This window comes from Numenius arquata, chromosome 1 (genome assembly GCF_964106895.1).
Source record: "Numenius arquata chromosome 1, bNumArq3.hap1.1, whole genome shotgun sequence".
Lineage (NCBI taxonomy): Eukaryota > Metazoa > Chordata > Aves > Charadriiformes > Scolopacidae > Numenius > Numenius arquata.
This window is the reverse complement of record NC_133576.1, coordinates 137383541-137399661: the sequence shown is the minus strand read 5'-3', so window position 1 is coordinate 137399661 and position 16121 is coordinate 137383541. Positions and strand designations below refer to the sequence as shown.

Below are 16121 nucleotides of genomic sequence, written 5' to 3'. Positions count from 1 at the left end.
TTAAACTGAAGGTTGAATTAATCTTTTCTGGGAATGCTCTGAGTGCTTATAAGAGGGGTATTTCCAGGTGTGGTTATTGGTTCTGGATTCAGTATTTGCCTCAATTACTAAAAAGAACAGGAAAATAAGTAGACACACCAGGACACCAAACACACTCACTTCCATATGGATTCTCTGTCCGTAGGATACTTGGTCAGGTTTTTCAGCAGCTCCACCAGTGCGAGATGGATGCCCTCTTTAGTTGAGACATTGGTGCAACACAACAGCTCATGAAGCGCTTCCCGAATGTCCCTTGAAGAATCCTAAAAAGAAACCCAAACACCTTTGAGCACCGAGAGAAGATGTTCCTGCGCACACATTTACTTTGAAAGCAGCGGTTCCTGTTCCTGGGCTGAATTAGTACTAGAGGCACCTGCAAAACAGTGCCCGCTTCTAATTATCACAGCTAAGCACAGATGAAGTGACAGCCCAACAACTGCTGCAGGGTCTCCTACTGGTCTCATTCACCCATGTGCTCCATTTACTGGAAGGAATGGGAACCACTTCACCGCTGACCTTCTCGAGCAGGGCAAAAAACACTAATTGGTTTGGGTGAGGTTGTACCCTTGGCATGTCAACAGCTAGACAGAACAGATTATCAGTGATCACCCATAGGATAAAAGAACTTGACCTGACTATGGGTTTATAGATGGACAATAAAAAAATAAAACACACTTGAAAGTGTGGTCAGGAACTTTGTTATGATCGTATGGGATCACAGAATGCTATGGGGTTGGAAGGGACCTCTGGAGATCATCTAGGCCAACCCCCCCTGTCACAGCAGGTCCACCCAGAGAAGGTTGCACAGGAACGGGTCCAGGTGGGTTTTGAATGTCTCCAGAGAAGGAGACTCCACCACCTCTCTGGGCAGCCTCTTCCAGGGCTCTGCCACCCTCAAAGGAAAGAAGTTCCTCCTCGTGTTTAGGTGGAACTTCTTACATTCAAGTTTGTGCCCATTTCCTCTTGTCCTGTCACCGGGCACCACTGCATACCCCTAACGTACCGCTTCTAAAGTCACATTGCACCCACTTAATTTTTTAGGCCAGGGCGATGCTGTACGGAGAAGCTTATGCAATCCCCAAGCAGTATTTTTAGAAGCGCCATGGCTGAACTCCAGCTTAATTAATTACATTCCTTCCGCCAAAAACCACCTTGCTGTTCTGTATCAATGTATTATACTTCCTCGGTATCAGCATTTGTGTGGCACTGCTGGATAGAATGCGAAAGTTTGACAGGATACAAGAACTGGCCGCGTTTCAATGTCAGATTTAATTATTTTTTTTTAAAATTATAATTTGCTAAGTATCAACAGCTCATTCATCACTGTCTTACACAAAAGAAAAAAGAGCAGTCCTCTTGTAAAGGCTCTTAAGTGACTGCCACCACACACAAATGATCAAAGGAGGAAAGCACAGCAGGGCTGCTCAGCTGTTCCTTATTTTGGTGGTGGAAGGAAGACGATGGCCAAAAAGAAGACTCTCTGAGGACTGGAAGGAAATGACCATGGAGGTAACGTACTCTAGGTGAAGGCGAGTTGCATGGACCACTGAAAGGGCAGTATGGAGACACGTGAGGCAGCAGACTATAAAAGGACAGAGACGGGCACAACTCAACAGCAATAAAGATCCAAGGACAATAGGAAAAGGAGAATACAAAGCCCAAAGAGAAAAGCAAGGAATAGCTGGTAGAGTTATTCATAGAATGCTTTAGGTTGGAAGGGACCTTAAAGATCATCGAGTTCCAACTCCCAGCCACGGGCAGGGACACCTCCCACTAGACCAGGTTGCTCAAAGCCCCATCCAACCTGGCCTTGAACACCTCCGGGATGGGGCAGCCACAGCTTCTCTGGGCAACCTGGGCCGGTGTCTCACCACCCTCACAGGAAAGAATTTCTTCCTGAGATCTCATCTAAATCTCCCCTCTTTCAGTTTAAAACCCCTCGTCCCGTCTCTATAGGCCCTGGTAAAACATCCATTATAAATGCGTTATGTTTTAACAGGTCTTTCTCTTGCTGCCATTCTCTACCCTTTCCCTTCTTACTGAACGTGTGTTTCCTTTTGTTTTGTTACTTTTTGGTTGCTCAAAGCCCCATGTCATCACCCTCATAGTGAAAAATTTCTTCCTAATATCTGACCTAAATTTCCCTTCTTCCAGTTTGAAGCCATTACTCCTCATCCTATCACTCCACTCCCTGATCATGAGTCCCTCCCCAGATTTCCTGGAGCCCCTTTAGGGTCTGGAAGGGACTCTAAGGTCTCCCCGGAGCCTTCTCTTCTCCAGGCCGAATACCCCCAACTCTCTCAGCCTGTCCTCAAAGCAGAGGGGCTCTGTGAACAGTGTTGTGCCAAATTGCTTCCCCTCAAACCTGTTTTATTTGCCGAGCTGTAGCCCTGAAGGCGTGCTTTTTTGATTCAGCTGTGTGCGGTAGGCGAGTCTCTGCTGTTTTTGTGCCGTCTCCCAGCCTCGGGCGATGCTGCAAATCCACTGCTTCTGTCTCTTCAGCCGCTGTTTGCTCGAGCTAGGGCAACGGTGGCTTCTTTCTGTTGTGCCCCGGGAAGAAGCAAACTACCCAGCCTATTTTATGAGTCTGAAAAACGCTGTGGAATATGATCTGAATTTGCAAATACAGCAGTGAGTTTTATGCACTTCAAATTTTTACGTGGTTGATTTACCTTTGTTCAAGCTGGGGACTTGTGCATAAAGGTATAAAAACGTCGTCATTAGACTGGGGTTCTGCCTTACGCTTCTGTGCTGACTTATCACGTATGTTAAATCATAGGTGTGTTATAGTTTATATTATAATAGTGATTATCAGGCATTTAGGATAGGGAAAGCGCGAGAATGATTAACATTTTAATGGGTTTGTCCGATTCTGAAAGGGGCTTGCTTGCTTTCTGTAAAAAAATCTATCTTCCAGTAGCAAAATAAAGGATTTGGGAAAACAGCATTCATTTTTGTGCCTAAATTTGTTCTGAGAATGTAAACAGTTGGAGATGAGGTAACTTCTACTTTCATCAACCACTTTGACTTTATCTGAGAGAGTTGGGGGTGTTCAGCCTGGAGAAGAGAAGGCTCCAGGGAGACCTTAGGGCCCCCTTCCAGTCCCTAAAGGGGCTCTAGGAGAGATGGGGAGGGACTCTTTATCAGGGAGGGGAGCGATAGTATGAGGGGTAATGGCTTCAAACTGGAAGAAGGGAAATTTAGATTAGATATTAGGAAGAAATTTTTCACTATGAGGGTGGTGAAACACTGGCCCAGGTTGCCCAAAGAAGCTGTGGCTGCCCCATCCCTCAAGGTGTTCAAGACCAGGTTGGACGGGGCTTTGAGCAACCTGGTCTAGTGGGAGGTGTCCCTGCCCATGGCAGGGGGGCTGGAACTCGATGATCTTTAAGGTCCCTTCCAACCCAAACCATTCTATGATTCTATGACAAAATCTCTTCCCCTTCCCATATCAAACCCACCAACCAGGAAGAGAAGCTGACTGACGCTGGGAGCCTGATCCTGGCTGAGCACTGACTGCGAGGATGCTGGTTGGGAAAACCCAAAACTGTACCACAGAACACACTAACAAACTCTCAGAGAGATTTCAGGCCCATGCCCTGTCTGTGCTTGGTGAGCAAAGGTGTAGCCAAAGCAGCTGAACAAAGGAACAGAAACAAAATGAAGTTGTATTTGACCTGAAGTGGCGCAGAGTTTCAAACCACAAAAAAAGCCAGAAGGAAACACACGTGAGGCAACAGCACAGTGCTCAAAGGGAAGAGTTTTTATCTGAAATTCATCTATTTCAGAAGTATTCTGTTGGTTGGACTCGATGATCTCAAAGGTCCCTTCCAACCATGAAGATTCTGTGATTGTGTTGTCCTGGAGATCTTAGGAGCCATTTGGGGTGTTCAAAGAAGAAAAGATACCAGAAAAGGTGGACAGTTCCAGCTCAGAGGAAGGGGCTGATTAGCATTATATGATTATCACACCTCAGAGAAAGCAGGAATGCAATTTTCTTCCACCCTCAGGAACTTCTTACCTCCAAGACAGCTAACACAGTATCCAGCTGGTCTTCCCGCAGCGTGATGTTGTTGGAAATTTTTCTCATCGTGTGTATCGACTGCAACCTCACCTCCTCGATTTCATCGTTAAACATGTCAACCAAAAAATCCAGGCATTTCTCCGCAAAAGAAGGCGAGGACTGAGCCAACATACAGAGGGCTTCAACTGCAGCGATCCGAACCTCTATTAAAAAAAAAATATGGAGGGAATTAATTGTTAGTGCTGTTTAAACACACAAGTGGTGTCCCTCAGGGCTCAGCATCGGGGCCAGTTCTCTTTAATGTCTTTATCAATGATCTGGACAAGGGGACCGAGTGCACCCTCAGCAAATTTGCAGACACCACCAAGTTGGGTGGGAGTGTTGATCTGCTTGAGGGTAGGATGGCTCTACAGAGGGATCCGGACAGGCTGGATTGATGGGCTGAGGCCAATGGGATGAGATTCAACAAGGCCAAGTACCTGTACTTGGGTCGCACCAACCCCATGAATGCTACAGGCTTGGGGAAGAGCGGCTGGAGAGCTGTCCCAGTGGAAAAGGACCTGGGGGTGTTGGTTGACACCAGCTGAATGAGTCAGCAGTGTGCCCAGGTGGCCAAGAAGCCAAGAGCATCCTGGCCTGTATCAGGAACAGTGTGGCCAGCAGGTCTGGGGCAATGATTGTCCCCCTGTACTTGGCACTGGTGAGGCCCCACCTTGAATACTGTGTCCAGTTTTGGGTCCCTTACCACAAAAAAGACACTGAGGTGCTGGAGTGTGTCCAGAGAAGGGCAACGAAGCTGATGAGGGGTCTGGAGAATAAGTCTTGTGAGAAGAGGCTGACGGAGCTGGGGGTGTTCAGACTGGAGAAAAGGAGGCTGAGGGGACACCTTCTCGCTCTCTACAACTCCCTGAAAGGATGGTGTAGTGAGGTGGGGGTTGGTCTCTTCTCCCAAGTAACAAGCAATATGGCAAGGGGAAATGACCTCAAGTTGCAGCAGGAGAGGTTTGAGACGGATATTATGAAAAATTTCTACACCAAAGGGTTGTCAATTGTTGGAACAGGCTGCCCAAGGAAGTGGTGGAGTCCCCATCCCTGGAGGCATTTAAAAGCCGGGCCAACGTGGTGCTGAGGGACGTGGTTTAGTGATGGTTTTGGCAGCGTTAGGCTGATAGTTTGGACTCGATGACCGTAAAGGTCCCTTCCAACCTCAACGATTCTGTGACTCTAAAGGGACACAGTACCCAACAGCCAGGCCTCATATTATTCAAGGACTGGCCTAAGGACAGGAGATGTTGAGGAAACCCTAAGGTGGATGGAGACTAAGCAGGGACCCAAGCCATTAGGGACCTCTTTACAGCCAAGTCTTCAAATAAAAAGCGTCACGTCTAATACAGCGCGTGCTGCTGTCGTAAGCACCCGCAGAGGGACTTATAGGTGAAAAAGAGGTCTCCTGTCCAGCAATAAACATCAGGTACTTCATAGCGCGTTTTGCAAGTGTAGCTATAACGCCAGTTATCTTAAGCAAACTAATTTAGATAATTAAACTCTGCTTGTTTTATTCGCCCTGACGTTTTAATTGCTCGGAGCACTCGCTGCATTTTTAACTTGCCAGGTAGCACTTTATGAATTGCTGAAAAGCCCTTGAGTACCAGCGTTTTGGCAGTAAACGGAATTAAATTCCTCCGCTTCACGACCTTGGATTCCTCAAAAGAAAGGAAAAAGCTGCCACCTAATTATTAAAATGTCTCAGAATTTAAGCAAAAAAAAGCATCAAAAGGTGCCCAGAGTGTATTCACACTGTAAAACATGGTAGGAATTTGAAGAATAGCCAAATATAACAAGCTTAAGTGGAGATGAGACTCTTTTTCCTGCAGCCATCCTTGTTAGCTTCCATAACATTTATGTGCCAGGGATCATAAAAATAAGAATTAAGCTGATGTCTTGCAAACATTATTGTTTTAAACATACTTTTATTTTTCATTCAAATTAGCTCATCTTGAAAACATTTACTTAAACTTGTTGTGTAGCTTTTAGGCCTATTGTTCTTAAAGAACATATTCGATTCCTGATGATTCCGATTAAGCAGCAAAACGCAAACACAGCAAGACCCCTGCTTATCCCACAACGAAGCTTTTGTCAGAGCTACGAGTCTCTGCGGTCATTAAGACCAAGGTATTAGAGAAGAAAAACATTTTGCCAATATTGCTTTCCTAAGCCGACATGCTAATTTAGATTTAAATTACACCATGGAATTCAAGAAATGAAGCAGCGCTGCAAGTAAGGCACGAGAGAGCTCAACAGTATTTAAAAACGCTGCAGTGGAGGGAAAGATCTATATTTGATCTGGACAGGCTGGACAGGTTGGCCGAGGCCAACGGGATGAGCTTCAACAAGGCCAAATGCTGGGTCCTACACTTGGGTCACACCAACCCCATGCAGCGCTACAGGCTGGGGGCAGAGTGGCTGGAGCTGCCCAGCAGAAAAGGACCTGGGGGTGTTGGTCGACTGTTGGATGAACATGAGCCAGCAGTGTGCCCAGGTGGCCAAGGCAGCCAACAGCACCCTGGCCTGTGTTAGGAACAGTAGGACTCGGGAGGTGATTGTCCCTCTGTACTCGGCACTGGTGAGGCCCCACCTCGAGCGCTGTGTCCAATTTTGGGCCCCTTACCACAAAAGGGGCTGGAGCGGGTCCAGAAAAGGGCAACGAAGCTGGTGAGGGGTCTGGAGAACAAGTCTTATGAGGAGAGGCTGAGGGAGCTGGCGGTGTTCAGCCTGGAGAAAAGGAGGCTGAGGGGAGACCTTCTTGCTCTCTACAACTCCTTGAAAGGAGGGTGTAGCCAGGGGGGTCGGTCTCTTCTCTCAAGTAACAAGCAATATGGCAAGGGGAAATGACCTCAAGTTGCGCCAGGGGAGGTTCAGATTGGATATTAGGAAAAATTTTTACACTGAAAGGGTTATTAAGGCTTGGAATGGGCTGCCCAGGGAAGTGGTTGAAGCACCATCCCTGGAGGGATTCAAAAGACGGGTTGACGCGGTGCTTAGTGACATGGTTTAGTGATGGGTTTTATCAGAGTTAGGTTGATGGTTGGACTAGATGATCTTAAAGGTCCCTTCCAACCTAGACAATTCTATGATTCTATGATTATTTAAAGATCTGTGTATATTCCACATCTATCCATTTTATCAACGCCCTTTAATAACTCCATTTTGCCCCAAGACCTGCAGCACAAGAAACTGGAGAAGGTGTTTCACAGGTGAATGAAAAAAAAAAAAAAAAATCAATGAAAAAAATTTTTACTGTTAGTCAGAAGAAAAACAAAGCTGCATTTTCAAACTGCAGGGAGAGTTCAGCTATTAGGAAAATATGCTTTCATTTCCAGGAGTCATGGTACAATAAACCAACTTTTACAACACAATCTACAGCGGTATTTTTGTTATGGTGGTTTTGTACTTTCTAAATTAGCATCGTCATTCCAGTAACGTTAAAAGCAAATTGAGGAATAACGTTCAGAGCTTGGCATTTTCACGCTTCTATGCAAACACCAGCCATTCTCAATAGCCTTAAATAATAGAAATCTTCATTTTACTCATGGGAAAGTTGGGCTGGGAAGGGCAGCACAGAGACTTTCCTGAGGCTGTCAATGCTACAGCCAAACCTCGGAGCTCAAGAACGTCTGTGTTCCAGTTTGACACTCATAATTCATCCTCTTTAAAAGAAGAGATCAGATATAATCTGCTGGAAAAGACTACGGCGTCCAAGTCCATCGTTGGAAGACCACAAGAGACCAATACAATAGCACCACGGAACAGGTAAACGTGACCTCAGAAAATAAGTCTTTTCATTAAAGAAAAAAGAACTATCAATAACACTGCTAAGGATGTGAGCAAGACCTCACCTGAAATTTAAAACCTTACCTGAAAACATGCAGATCCAGTTACCAATTTTCGAGAATAAAGCATTCTAACTGGCCAAGAGGAAAGCTTTTGTAGCAACAGAGACTGAAAGGAGCCCAGCCTGTTTAGCCCCTTGTGAAATGAAAGCTGTCTCTTAATTCATTAGGGAGGCCAGTCTTCTAATTTAACAACTACTTAATTTGAAACCTCCCACTAAGAAGAAATGGGTATAAATTGGCTATGGATAAAACTGGGCTGGAAATTAGAAGAAGAAAACTGCTGTTTGCTGGAGCTGGTGGATTCTGAAATATTTTGAAAATTTTGTGGGTTCGTCTCCACTAGTTCTAACCTTTGTTAGGATGGAAGCTGCTCTGTTCACAAAATTAATGATTACTGGACTCCAAGGACACAGGCTCCTTGTTCCTTGGTTTAAACAACAAGTTGTATAAATTTTGATTTTCCTTCCCGCAGAGAAAACACCGATTTCAAACAGCAGCAACCAATATCGCCAATTTAGACCCACATGCAACTGGTAAGTAATTAAAAAAAATAATCCCAGCGGCTTTCTGCATAACATAAGCAACCACTTCTTACCAGATACTTTACTAAAACTTCACAATTTTTTTATAGGAAGATATTTGGTTTTGGCTACTCAATGGAACTATTCTATGCAAAATTCAAAGCGCTGCAGCAGCTTTGAAACAAATTGCTGTATTAGAGATCACGATGGAATAAAACCCACCACCCCGAAGTCCACAATTCATTAAAAAACCCCACACACAACAGCCAAGTGATCTATCTTGACCAAACAAACAAAAAACAGACCAAACAACCAAAAAAAACTATTAGCGGGCAGCCAGTCCATAATAAGTTAACACTTACCATACATCTCATCTTCCAGGCCATGAACAAAGGCCCCACAAGCTCCCGATTCGATCAAGTTTACGGCTCCCGTATCGATTTCTTCTTTGGGAGCATCGTCTCCCCATTTTCTGCCACTTGAAAACTCCCCAGAGCTGTAGAGTTCTTTGGCTCTTTCATGGGCAGTGCGCTTCCTCTGCCCAAACAAATTTTTCAGTTACAACCAGGGTACACTTTAAATATGACCAAATAAAATACTAAATGGTTTTCCTGCATTTGAAGAGAGATGTAGCCAGAGGCTTAGACACCAACAGAGACAGACAAATGCTAAGAAAAGCAAATACTGCCTTTTCTTCTATGAATATTTCTAATTGCCCTTAACTCTTTGTGCTTTTGATGCTGGGAAAAGATCACAACTAATATATTTTAATTAACATTTTCTTAGACATCCATTATAAGAACAGCCAAACTGGGTCAGAAGAAAGGCCCACCTTGTTAAGCATCCAACAACTGATCTGCAAACCCAGATGCTATCACTTTGCAGTGCAACTTAGAATCATAGAATGCTTTGGGTTGGAAGGGACCTTAAAGATCATCTAGTTCCAACCCCCTGCCATGGGCAAGGACACCTCCCACTAGACCATGTTGCTCAAAGTAAGGAGTACAGAGATCTTGTTAGGTTATACAGAGAAAAAATTAGGAAGGCAAAAGCCCAGCTGGAACTCAACCTGGCCATTAAGATAAGGGACAACAAAAAAAGTTTATATAAATACGTCAACAAAAAGAGAGTCAGGGAGAATCTCCATCCCTCACTGGATGCGGGGGGAAACATTGCGACCAAGGACGAGGAGAAGGCTGAGATACTTAATGCCTTCTTTGCCTCTGTCTTCAATAGTCGGACCAGCTACCCCCAGGGTGTACAGCCTCCTGGGCTGGAAGATAAGGATGGAGAGCAGAACAACCCCACCATAGTCCAGGAGAAAGTAGTTAATGATTTGCTTATGCACCTGGACACGCGTAAGTCTATGGGGCCGGATGGGATTCACCCAAGAGTACTCAGGGACCTGGCGGAAGAGCTCACCAAGACTCTCTCCATTATCTATCAACAATCCTGGTCAACAGGAGACGTACCAGATGACTGGAAGGTGGCCAACGTGACACCCATCTACAAGAAGAGCTGGAAGGAGGATCTGGGAAACTACAGGCCTGTCAGTCTGACCTCGGTACCGGGAAAGATCATGGAGAGGATCATCTTGAGTGAACTCTCATGGCAAGTGCAGGGCAGCCAAGGGAGCAGGGCCAGCCAGCATGGGTTTATGAAAGGGAGGTCCTGCTTAAACAACTTGATCTCTTTCTATGACCATGTGACCCGCCTTCTCAATGCGGGGAAGGCTGTGGACGTTGTCTACCTGGACTTTGGTAAGGCCTTTGACACCGTCCCCCACAGCGTTCTCCTGGAGAAGCTGGCGAATCATGGCATAGACAAGTGTACTCTTCACTGGGTACAAAACTGGCTGGATGGCCGTGCCCAGAGAGTTGTGATTAATGGGGTGAAATCCAGTTGGTGGCCGGTCACCAGTGGTGTCCCTCAGGGCTCCGTTTTGGGGCCAGTCTCGTTTAATATCTTTATTGATGATCTAGATAAGGGGATTGAGTGCACCCTCAGTAACTTTGCAGACAACACCGAACTGGGTGGGAGTGTTGATCTGCCTGAGGGTCGGAAGGCTCTACAGAGGGACCTGGACAGGTTGGATCGATGGGCCAAGGCCAATGGGATGAGGTTTAATAAGGCCAAGTGCCGGGTCCTGCATTTCAGTCACAACAACCCCAGGCAACACTACAGGCTTGGGGAAGAATGGCTGGAAAGCTGCCCAGCAGAAAAGGAGCTGGGGGTGTTGGTGGACAGCCGGCTTAACATGAGCCAGCAGCGTGCCCAGGTGGCCAAGAAGGCCAACGGCATCCTGGCCTGTATCAGGAATAGCGTGGCCAGCAGGAGTAGGGCAGTGATGGTGCCTCTGTACTCGGCACTGGTGAGGCCTCACCTCGAGTGCTGTGTTCAGTTCTGGGCCCCTCACTACAGGAAGGACATTGAGCTGCTGGAGCGTGTCCAGAGGAGAGCCACCAAGCTGGTGAGGGGTCTAGAGAACAAGTCATATGAGGAGAGGCTGAGGGAACTGGGCATGTTTAGTTTGGAGAAGAGGAGGCTGAGGGGGGACCTCATTGCCTTCTACAGCCACCTGAAAGGAGGGTGTAGAGAGGTGGGTGTTGGCCTCTTCTCCCAAGGGAATAATGACAGGACCAGAGGAAATGGTCTGAAGTTGCAGCAGGGGAGGTTTAGATTAGATATTAGGAAGAATTACTTTACTGAGAGAGTGGTCAGGCACTGGAACAGCCTGCCCAGGGAGGTGGTGGAGTCGCCATCCCTGGAGGTATTTAAGGAACGTGTAGACATGGCACTTCAGGGCACGCTCTAGTGCCAGAGATTGTTGGTTTGTGTCTGTTTGTGGGTGGGGTGGGGTTGTGGGTGTTGGTTTTGTTGTTGGTTTTGGTTTTTTGTGGTTGGACTCGATGGTCCCTTCCAACCAAGAAGATTCTGTGGTCTGTGAAAGCCCCGTCTAACCTGGTCTTGAACACCTCCAGGGATGGGGTAGTCACAGCTTCTCTGGGTGACCTGGGCCAGTGTCTCACCACACTCACAGGAAAGAATTTCTTTCTAGTATCTAATCTAGTTCTCCCCTCTTTCAAGTTGCTAAACTGAAATTAAATACTTTAATGACTATCAATACTATCCAGAATTCAGCAATGCGGAAAATGCGATATTCATTCAGCATGTTTGCTCTCCTTTCTCCCCTGACTGTAACAAAAGCTGTGCAGCGCTTTCTTTAATAGACTTGCCAAAGTAGCCCACAAAAACTAGCAGCTCAAGCTTCATTGTTCGTTCGTAGACAGAAAAAACAAACATAATACCCCGAGTGAGTTGTTTAAGGAAGGGATTTTGCTGAGAACTTTTGCTCTTAGGGCTCAGGAGTGCCAGCCTTTGGCTACTCTTGAAACTCTTGAAACGTTCAGGTCTACTGGTCAGATCTTCCAGGATGTTTCCATAATTTTGCTATAAAACTAGGATGCAATCATTCCGTACACAATAAATAAAGCTTTTAGCCAACAGGCTGCCAGAAGAACCCAAACGTTTACCTCTCATCTGCGAAACCTGAATAGCCTCGAGCTGTTTATTACACCCTCGGCTAATGAAATCTAAAACTAGCAATTGCTTCACTGACTTTAATCTAAAGAAAAACCTGTCATCATCAATTAACTCTCAGCAGCCCCGAGGCAAGGACAGGGTAAACAAACACATACAAACATTAACATACCTGTTGTGCGGTTTTAGCACAATACACATCGGAAAAAAACCAAACACGAGCATTTACATACCCTCAGATCGGACATGAGCTTCTTGTCAAGGGTCTGCTCTAAGAAATGGGAGCTAACTTGTTGCATAGAACCCTAAACGAAAAAAAATGAAAAAAAGATCAAAAAGGAAGAAACAGGATTATTTTATATTACACAGTATCATTACCCGATTTATTCCAATGTGATTCCAATCTTATCCACTCATTCTAATAGCTATATACAATGCTTGACGCTATCGTATGTAAGAGTCTAAACAATTTTACTTAAGATGGTCAGAACAACTTATTTTCCCACTGAGGTTAATATGGTCTTTCTTGAGTTCAGCTGGTTTACACATCCTGTGCTGGAGAAACAGGAAGAGGGAATTACGACAAGTACTTGTTTTTTTCTGGGATACCCAACCCCCTACTCCTAAAGAAAAAAATCACTCCAGAGTTCAGCTGAGAAAATTCCGGGTTTCCTCAACCTCTCTCATTTACTTCTTCTCAGAATTTTGGTAGAAGTTTACCTATATGGTTTTTAAACATCCTCCCATTTCTTTTCAAATATATGCAAAAAATAAGTAAGATAAGATGAACTATTTTCAGATAGAAAAGAATGTAACCTACCAGTAACTTAGCGGCTTGTACTCTAACAACCCAGGAGCCGTCGCTCACCATATGGCAGATTTTTCCAAATGCATCGTCAACCAAGCGAATTTCTTCATTAGAAGAAGGAATCGGGACGATGCTAACACAGAGAAACATCAATCGGTACACTGATTTACATCCTGCTGGATGGCATCACGCAAGAAACAACTCTGTTGAATTCCTAGGAACGTGCAACAAGTTCCGGGGGGGTGCTTTGGCAGGGGAGGTTGGACTAGATGATCTCCAAAAGTCCCTTCCAATCCCCACCATTTTGAGATGAGGAACCAAAACGTCACCCAGATCTATGCGTTCATCAGGTATCAGCAATTTGTACACATCAATTTTTTTTAACAGCTACTCCTGAGACTTCCTAGCACAAAACTCTCAAGATTAGGATAATTTTTATGCTGATATTTTGAGTCGCTGTGCACGCAGTACATACCTTTCAGGGTAAAGTTGACTGAGGACCCAAATCAGCTGAACTGCAGCGCTGCGCACTTGCTCGTAATCGTCTGCCAAGAGCTTGCAGGCCTGAAAGAAGATTCACAGAATCTTCCAGAACACCTGGAGCATCTCCCCTGGAGCTGCCACTCACTTCCCACAGTACAATTCGGATCCTTGCCACGAATCGGTTAGGACAGATAAAAAAACTCAGTGTTCCCTTCTACCCCCTAGTATTTCCAGGTTTAATTAGGCAGATTAGTCCTAATCAGATCAATTGGGCACATGCTGTAAAACTCCAGAATTGCCTGTACTTTGCAAGAAGAACGAGATGTGAATCTGGAGCAGAACTAATTTGATACGGGCTTCAGCTGCGCAACCTCATTGACACAACAAACATAGGCTTCACGTGGGACTCTCCAACGAACAGGGGTTTAAGACTTCAAGATCGCCAGATGCCAGTAATAACTGCATATTCCCATTATTATCTCCCCCAATAAACAATATAATCCAATCAAAGCATATGCTTTAGTGCATTTAAGCACAACAAAATGCAAACTAGACTTTTATTTCCACTGCCGTAGGGCAGTAAGGACTATAGATAACCTAAGTGCAAAGGACTCCACCTCTGTTCAGTGCCCTCCTCCTCCCAGAGCACAGTTGTCATAGACTCTAAAAAGCAAGACGTGCAAACAAGTACAAAATAAATACAAATTAATACAAGGTTTTACCTGACTGTAAATAGCCTGCTGTAATTTTAATCCTCTTTCGTGAAGCTGCAACTACAGAAAAAACAAAACACAAGAAAGAGTAACTATATGTTTAAGTGACACAGACTAAGTTTTCACCACTGGTTTTTCTGCTTTGAGTAAACTTAATTGCTTGCATTTCTTGATTGCTGCTATCATTAAAATATTTCATTATCCTGGACATAAATATTTTAAATAGCAATCTTGATTTCAGTATAATTTTGTTAAACTTCACAGCCATTCATACTTTGATTGATTAGAAAAATACAATTTATATAAATACACACTGTCCATTCTCCCAGCCTTCAAACAATTGTTTAGTGTTAACCATATTAATTACACAATTAAAATAGACATAGGTATCTTCAAAATAATTAGTTTGCTACTGCTACTGAAACACAGACCCAGAAGTAGCATTGCCAATGAATTTTCACGCTCTGTAAACCTTTTCAATTACCAAAACAGAGGAATAGCAAAAACTGTCCAACTAAACATTGTTTCTATCTGGAATAAAGTAGTACCGTGAATCTGATTTATAAACAAAGGGATAATGTTTGGTTCAATGCGGTCAACAAGAAACAGCTGCATTTCTATATCCCCTTCTTCAAAGTACCACAAGCCAGCGACAAAATTAAAGAAAAAAAACCAACAAACATAGTAGCAAGGAAAATCATGATCAAGAACCCTCTAAGTGGTGAGTGACCCTGAATTGATTCAGGATATTTCCGTGCAAAATCTTTGAGCTGTAATTATAAATTCAAGGTCATAAATCTGGCTATGGATTGAGCTGAACGCCATTATAAAAGTTCGCTCAAAAGATTTAAAAAAAAAAAAAAATAATATTGTACCAGCAAAGATCAAAATGGAATGAAAACGAAGGATGAGTGCAACCTCCAGCAGAGGGAGATCCCAGACAGGTTCAAGTGCAATCTGACCTCCCCAAATGCATCCTGCTTCTTCCTTTGGAGTTTAGTATCATTAATTCACATACCCTTAATTCAAATACTCTCGTTGACCATCATATTAACTGAGACACTGTTATAAAGTTTAAGGGTAACAGAGAAACTTCCATAAACCCACATACTCACAGGCAACTCACATTAAGCAAAATTCTCAAGCGCATGGTCTTTGCTTGCGTTTCTGCAAAGCTAAAAGCTTCTGAAGGGTCCCCACGCTCCAGCTCCCATGAAAACCAGTAAATCTCATAAAGAGAGAAGGCTGACAAAGGTGACCATGGGGCAAAACATAAATTTTGTTTAAAAACAAACAAACAAACTTCTTTCTGGACTTATCCCACAGGTTTCCTGTCATTAGCAGCTCTCTGTTGTGTGTTGGGAGTACTAGTGGCTTGCTGTAATTGGGGTAACCGATGCTGAATCAAGAAAAACAGATTTCTCACTAAAAGTAAGAGCCTACATATGCTCAAAAGAGTCAACAAATTAAAAAGCTTCTTCAGCTATGGCTGAAACAGAAAATGCCATGAATCACCAAAATGCCCTTTGACATCTCACGTTACACTCATATTTCAAGACATGGCTTATTTTTCCAGGTAATTTTGATACGCCAGATGGATTTTTACTAAATTAATTAAATAATCTCTAATCCAAACCTCTCTGGATTAGTTTGCAGCCCCCTACCAGTTTCCATCTATAACCTGAACAGTTTATTCCACTGTACCAGCAACACCTACCATGGCTTTTATAGCCGCAGTCCTTACACGAGGGTCCTGGTCATTAAAATGATCTCCTATTATCTTCTGGACATCTTTGGCAGCCTGGCTTTCAGCTTCTTTTGCAACACCTTTTTCCACTGGTCCAAGACAGCCAATTAATTGAAGACACTTATTTCTTACACCGTGGGAAGAATCTGTCAGATGCTGCAGAATGGAAGAGAAGAATAGATGTAACTGGATTCTTATTGTTCTTTCACCCCTTTGAAACAATTAATGATATTAAGGTTCCTAGCAGTTAAAAAATGTTAGTATTGTAGCAGTTTGGCAGGAAAAATGAAAATAATTTAAACCACTGACTACGTAGTTTTTTTCTGTGGCAGGGATAGAAGTTTCCTGCCCCA

At 44.2% G+C, this 16121-nt stretch overlaps 1 protein-coding gene across 2 annotated transcripts in view; it reads right to left on the bottom strand.

Moving 5' to 3' along the window:
• The window catches only part of INTS4 (integrator complex subunit 4), a 46255-nt gene that overhangs the window by 25154 nt on the left and 4980 nt on the right, over positions 1 to 16121 (bottom strand). For both annotated transcript variants that reach the window (XM_074147766.1, XM_074147777.1), the window contains exons 5-12: positions 15739 to 15924; positions 14031 to 14081; positions 13301 to 13389; positions 12838 to 12958; positions 12251 to 12322; positions 8840 to 9014; positions 4061 to 4266; positions 160 to 302 (exon numbers count right to left, since the gene is read on the bottom strand). In XM_074147766.1, coding sequence (XP_074003867.1) covers positions 160 to 302; positions 4061 to 4266; positions 8840 to 9014; positions 12251 to 12322; positions 12838 to 12958; positions 13301 to 13389; positions 14031 to 14081; positions 15739 to 15924 — 1043 coding nt within the window. The remainder of the gene's footprint in view (positions 1 to 159; positions 303 to 4060; positions 4267 to 8839; positions 9015 to 12250; positions 12323 to 12837; positions 12959 to 13300; positions 13390 to 14030; positions 14082 to 15738; positions 15925 to 16121) is intronic.